At 37.3% G+C, this 6,370-nt stretch overlaps 1 protein-coding gene across 1 annotated transcript; it reads left to right on the plus strand.

The window, feature by feature from the left end:
- Nucleotides 1-398: 398 nt before the first annotated feature.
- Nucleotides 399-1,414, plus strand: LOC141600597 (uncharacterized). The gene is made up of 2 exons (XM_074420841.1): nt 399-646; nt 763-1,414. The coding sequence occupies exons 1-2, from the start codon at nt 399-401 to the stop codon at nt 1,412-1,414; spliced, it is 900 nt and encodes a 299-aa protein (XP_074276942.1).
- Nucleotides 1,415-6,370: the final 4,956 nt, after the last annotated feature.

Raw genomic sequence — 6,370 nt, forward strand, 5'->3', positions numbered from 1 at the left:
TGTGTTAAAACCATGGCTAATGTTTATGTCTAAGGGGAGTTTACATCGGTTATATCGATTATTGTGTACAAGAGGGCTTGGTGTCATTGTGTTAAAGTATGATAAAAAAAGATATACTGTTTGAATGCGGTGGGAAGTTGTGTACTTGGAAGCTTCATAGCTCATGTTTGCACGACTGTTACATGGGCTATTAAGACTCTAACAGGGAACCATAAGGAGTGCTTTAACTTGAAAAGGAATCCCATGGCAACTGTTCCTTGGATGGCTAAAAAGTTAGAGGCGAATTGAGAGCTCATCCCGAGATGCCGATTAAGTCTATGGCGATTTGTTAATGAAGGGTTATGGCATTGATGTATGCCTAAGGACAATGTATAAGGTGAGAATTCTGTGCATTTGAAATGGTGTATGGAGGATTTGAGGAGAGTTATAATAGCTTGGCAGCTTATGGAGAGGTGATAAAACAGACTAATCCAGGTTCTTGGGCTTTAACTACTTGGCATAACCCTCAAACTGGTCAGACTGGTGGTCAAACTGGTGGTCCAGTCCACTTCAAAGCTATGTTTGTGAGTTTTCACTCATGGATCCTTGGGTTTTTGAGAGGTTGTAGGCCCATCATTGGTGTTGATGGGTGTCATCTGAAGGGGAGGTATAAGGGGATCTTTGTTATCTCGCTATTAGTGTAGATGCCAACAATAATTTGTTTTGTATTGCATATGCAATTGTGGGGAAGGAGAACACTGAATCTTGGAGTTATTTTTTCAGGAATCTAAGGTTGGCATTTCAGAGTGTTGGATGTTCCAAATGGGATTGGACATTTATCAGTGACAGAATGAAGGGAGTTGAGAGGGCACTTGAAAAAGAGTTTCCTCAGTGCACCAAGAGGATTTGTGCACAACATTTGTATTCCAACTTCAAGCTGAAATGGGGAGGGCCTGCATTCCATGACCTGTTTTGGAGGGCAGCCAATGCAACCTCAACTCATGCTTATCATAAAGCAATTGAGGAGATAAATAAGTTGTCCAAGCCAGCTGCTGATTATTTGTTAAGTGTTGAGGACCAATGGTCAAAATCACAGTTTGACCCAACCATTGCTTGTGACCATAACACCTCCAATTTTGTGGAGTCATTCAATGCACTTATAAATGATCTAAGGGAGAAGCCTGTCCTGACCCTTATGGAAGGAATCAGAACTGATTTCATGGCAAAGATGGCTGAAAGGATGGAATTGGCAGATGGCTTACAAGTGCATGAGCCAACACCTTATGCTAGGGAGATATTGGAGTACAATATCCATGGGAGTAACCAGTGTATGGTTATTAAAGCAGGTGGTGGAGAGTTTGAGGTGCTTGAGGTACTAAACCTCATCCAGTGGACATTCTTAAGGGGACATGCTTATGTGGGGGGTGGCAGATAACTGGAATCCCATGTAAGCATGCATGTAGAGCCATTTTTGACAATAGGGAGCAACCAGTGGACTATGTGCATGGATTCTATAGTGGTCAATGTTACAAGCTCACCTATGGAGAACATATGCATCCTTTTTACGATAAGGATGCATGGCCAACCTTCCAATTCCCTCAAGTTTTACCTCCTATTCCAGAGAGGAGCATAGGAAGACCTGCAAGGCAAAGAAAGAGGAAACCAGACGAGCCCAAGAAAAAAGGTAAAAGATCAACAACAATCACATGCTCAATATGCAAAACTGTTGGACACAATGCAAGATCTTGTAAAGGAGGCCCAACAGCAAAATAGAGGAAGGCTAGTGCTGGTGGTGGCAGTCAGAAGAAAAGGGCAAGGAAAGATGGAGCTTCAACAAGCAAGGGATAAGTATGTTTCTGAAAAGATACTCATTTTTTTGGCTAAGCTAGGTTGTTAATTAAGTCAGTTGCCATATTTTGTTGTACTGATTAATCTACTCCATATTTTGTGCATTTGGTAAACTGTTATGGGTATATTTTGTGCAGTTTCTTAACTGTGTTGCAGCTTTTGGTGATTTATATATCACATAGTCAGCAACTTTTTGGTGATTTATAAATCACAGGAACAACCTTTGTATAATTAACAACAATGATCAATGCTAGCATTGCAAGTTTTAATCTTATTAATTGCATTTGATTCTATTACAGTTGTTGCACATTACATAGTTTATTATCCACGTCTTTGGTTCATCATGACATATAACAGAAACATGAACATAAATATGCCTATTTTTATGCTAAGCTGTAGTAGCTTTGACATATCATCCATTTTTGCCTTCAACAAATTAAGCATCTCAGCTTGTTCCTTCATACTCTTCGTCACTTCATGTAAATTATGCATTTGTTGTTTTTCTTCTTCTTCATGTTGATTGTCTTCTACTATTTTAGCTTGGCACCATTGAAACCAACCACAATCATCACACTTATAATATAGCTTCATTGGATTTGCTGCAGTAGGCCCCGAGGACCTTATGTTTGATCTTTTCTTGCATCTTGGGCATTGTTTGTTTTCTACTTGAATTCCTCTTGAATAAGAACTTGCATTAGATGTGTAAGACATTATTGAGTTTCCTTAGATATTGAACTTGTTTTAATTGTAAATGAGGGAGATTTGACTTTTAAAGCAACAGATTCCAACGGCTACATCAATATAGCCGTTATTTTTGTTCTGTTCTAGAAATTGGGTACATTGGGCAAAAGTTTGAAACACAGGGGTACCACGGGCAAAAAGTATACAATTCAAACTAACTTTCCCACCAAAATGTGAAAACCAAACTGACGTTAAGAAAATTTAACAGCCGTTTGTCAATGGCCATTTTGGGAAAGAAAAAGTCAACCTAATGGGTAACTTATGTACAAAGTTAATTTGAGGGGTACCATGTGTAATCTGCCAAAGTTTGAGGGTACCATGGGAAATTTTCGAATTTACAATGCCCACCAATATTGGTGGTGTAGTACTGCTAGGTGTTACTTGTTAGTATAACATTTTTGTCTTATTATTGCTGAGTCATGTGGTACTATCGTTGGAGTAAAAGATTGATCAACAATATTGAATGAAACCTGAGTTAATGTAAATATTCTAATATTATAACTAATTTTATTCTTTTGTCTTCATAATAATTACCATTTTGCAATATAAACAGTAAATAAGAACGTAAATTTTCATTTAAGACAGGTCAAATAATAACCTGATACGATTGCATAAACGGATTAAATTAACGAACGATGATAGTGGTGAGGATAACCAACAACTCACCAACTCACCAATTAATCATATTATAACCCATTTGTAGATAAGACAAACATCTTTGTTATTTCCTAAACATTTCATTTTAATTTTGTCTTATCCATACAAGTGGTTACTACTTAATCCTTTTGGAATCCCGATTGTAACATCTCATTTACATTGGTATGATTCGCACTGCTACAATCAATAATTCCTACGAGATTGTTATCCTCTACTTTGGCAACTCCGCTCTGATTGCTAAGCCGAGTTCGAAACCACCAAATTAGTGATTTTAGTTTGTAACTTCGTTCCAACCAAAGACCCGTGGTATACGAACATTTGAAAGAAATTATTGAAGTTAGGACTGGATATCAATCGGAAATTTTGAAGTTTGGACTAGTAGATAATTTATATTGGAAGTTAACTACAAACGGAAAGTACTCGATAAAGAGTGCATATGATGTTGCTTTCTCAAAATTATGGGACAAATGGGCCGCTACTATAAATAAGTCTCGCATGGCTTCTTCTTCTGCGGATATTTGCAAAAACAAATTGTGGTATCTGCCTGTCCATAAGAAATGGAAGATTTTCTTATGGAAAATTCTGTCAAATTTTTTACCTTGTGGTCAAGAAGCTATGTCAAAAAGTCTTAGCGAAAAAATAAGACAAAACATAATGTTACTACCTAGGCACTCTTCTATTCTCTTATCTACCCATCAAATTAGTGATCTTAGTTCGTGTTGGGAATTTCTGCCTTGAATTTGTGTCGAAGATGGAAAGGCAAGAAAAGACGAGTTGAAGCAAAGGCGAAGAAAGATGGCTGACAGGCTTCACGTGAGACACGCATGGATTCGACGCAGGTCGTACACATTGCTGATTATAGCGTATTGTTTCATGGTGTTTCACGTTATTAAGTTGCTATTGATTTCTTTGTCTTTGGGCGTTGACTTTAATTATGACTTTACTTAGTTTTCTAGCTTATTACGTGGGTTTGTCCTTCATTAATTAGTTTTAGGAAATTATTATATATATTTCCTAATTGGGTCTTATTTCTTATTTAGTTTAGATATTTTATCTTAGATAGAATAAATATAGTGTAAATTGATAAATAGTACCAATATAATTACCCTTTTTCATAATGAGTACCAACATAAAATTTAATTTGTAAACAGTACTAACTTATTTGCTCCGAACAATAAGTGGTACCAATTAACCTCTAACTGCCATTTAAAATTGAATTTGAATTTTCTGTCAATATCTTTGTTTTTATTCTTATTCCACCCCTCCCTTTTTGCTATTAAATAACCCATCTCTTCCATTACTACTTCATTCTTTCCTTGATGCGTGCATTTTATATAGTCTTTTTAAGTCTTATTTGCACGCATTTCTATGCGATTCCCAAAGTTTTAGGCTACGAAATGCCCCGAATAGTCTACTTTGATTTGTTTGACTTTAATTGCAGGAATGGACCCGAAAGAAGCAGAATTGAGCCTTATACTCTCCCGTTAGCTCGTATTTAGGATATGGAAGAATTGGACCGGAAATACCTACTGTCTTAGCATGCGTGAAGTTGCCTTGGAAGCTAAATCATACGTCTTAAGGTTGATTCAGTGGCAGTTGACTCGATCGAGAGGTTTTGCTGGACAATCTGCTCGATCGAGACCTTTTGGATGGCGAGAAGTCCTCGATCGAACCCCTGCTGTGTTCGATCGAGAGGTTTTGGTTGGGAGTTGTTCGATCGAGGAGTCTGAAAGTGCTCGATCGAACACTTTGCTATCGGACGAGGGATTTTTATTGCGTGAACTTATTTATTTTAATTTCTTAAGTTACGTATTAGGTTAATAAAATATATTTGCTATATAAAGGAAAGACTTAATTAGGTTTAGGGATCTCTTAATCTTGAAACCATTCAGTTTCAACGTGGCTTTCAATTTCCGGATCCTCAATTATGTAATTCCTATTCTCTTTGATCCATAGTATTATCTCCTTTTACACGCATTTAATTCTCTTGTCTTTTATTCCATCTTTATACCATGTTTGCTATTGTTTTATTTACCGTTAATTGTTTTATTTATCGTCATGCGTAGCTAAATTCCCTTATGTTAGGATTAAGGGAGTCATGATAGTAAAACAACGATGCTTTAATTAGTATTAGGAGGTTTTGATTGTGAGAATTGTTTTATAGCAATATAACAGTAATTATTAAGTTGAATGCATGCAACTGAATTAATTAACCTGGTTAAATTCAGACCTAGATCGGAAGATTGGAATGAATAGACCTGTTATGGACAATAGACTACCCTAATCAGAGCGAAAGCTATTTATGAAGAATCTAGGGCGGATAGTAGACCGAAGGACCTTTCCACTACCCTTCTCACATCAGACCGAATGACCTTACCTTTAGTTGATTTGTGTAATATCATGGTGAAACGACATCCTGGCATCTTACTCTGTATTGATCTCAGTCCTTTTCACTCTTGCTATTTTAAATGTTATTTCGTTTATTGCTTTTATTTCAGTTCATTAGTTTAGAAATCAATCGACCCCCCCCCCCCACTTTGTGACCGTAGACAGACTGAATAACGAGTGGATAGTGACCGCCTCCGTGTGGAGTACAATACATGACTTACCTCTGCTATATTAGTTAGAGCCGGTTGGTTTATTTTTTATAGGGTTGTGACAACCGTGTCAAATTTTAGCGCCGTTGCCGGAGAGGCAACTATTTTATTTACTTGTTTTATTTTAGTATATCTTTAGCCTCAAGAAATTCATTCCTTGAGGCAGTTCTTATCTTTTCTTCTAGTTTTGTTCTGATAGGTCCTACTTTGATAGGATTTTTGGAGAAAAGCGTCAAAAAGAAGGCTTGAGTAGCTTTGATTCTTCTACCCAGATGTCTAACGTCTCCGGAATTATAGCACAATTTGAAACTCAGAATGTAAGATCTGACAAGCTAGAGAGTGGACAATCTTGGGGTGGTCCACCCCAGTTCCATACTATTACACAACAGGTGGTCTACTGTGAAAGATGTGGTGCTGCGGGGCACAATGCTGTCATTTGTATGGCGGAGATCGACGAAGTCTATGCGTTTAAGCAGCGTAGACAAGGTAGTCATTTCTATGGTAACCATAGTGGGGCTTACCTAAACTTTACCCCACCTTCGCAACAA

Source organism: Silene latifolia, chromosome 9, assembly GCF_048544455.1.
Source record: "Silene latifolia isolate original U9 population chromosome 9, ASM4854445v1, whole genome shotgun sequence".
Classification (NCBI taxonomy): Eukaryota; Viridiplantae; Streptophyta; class Magnoliopsida; order Caryophyllales; family Caryophyllaceae; genus Silene; species Silene latifolia.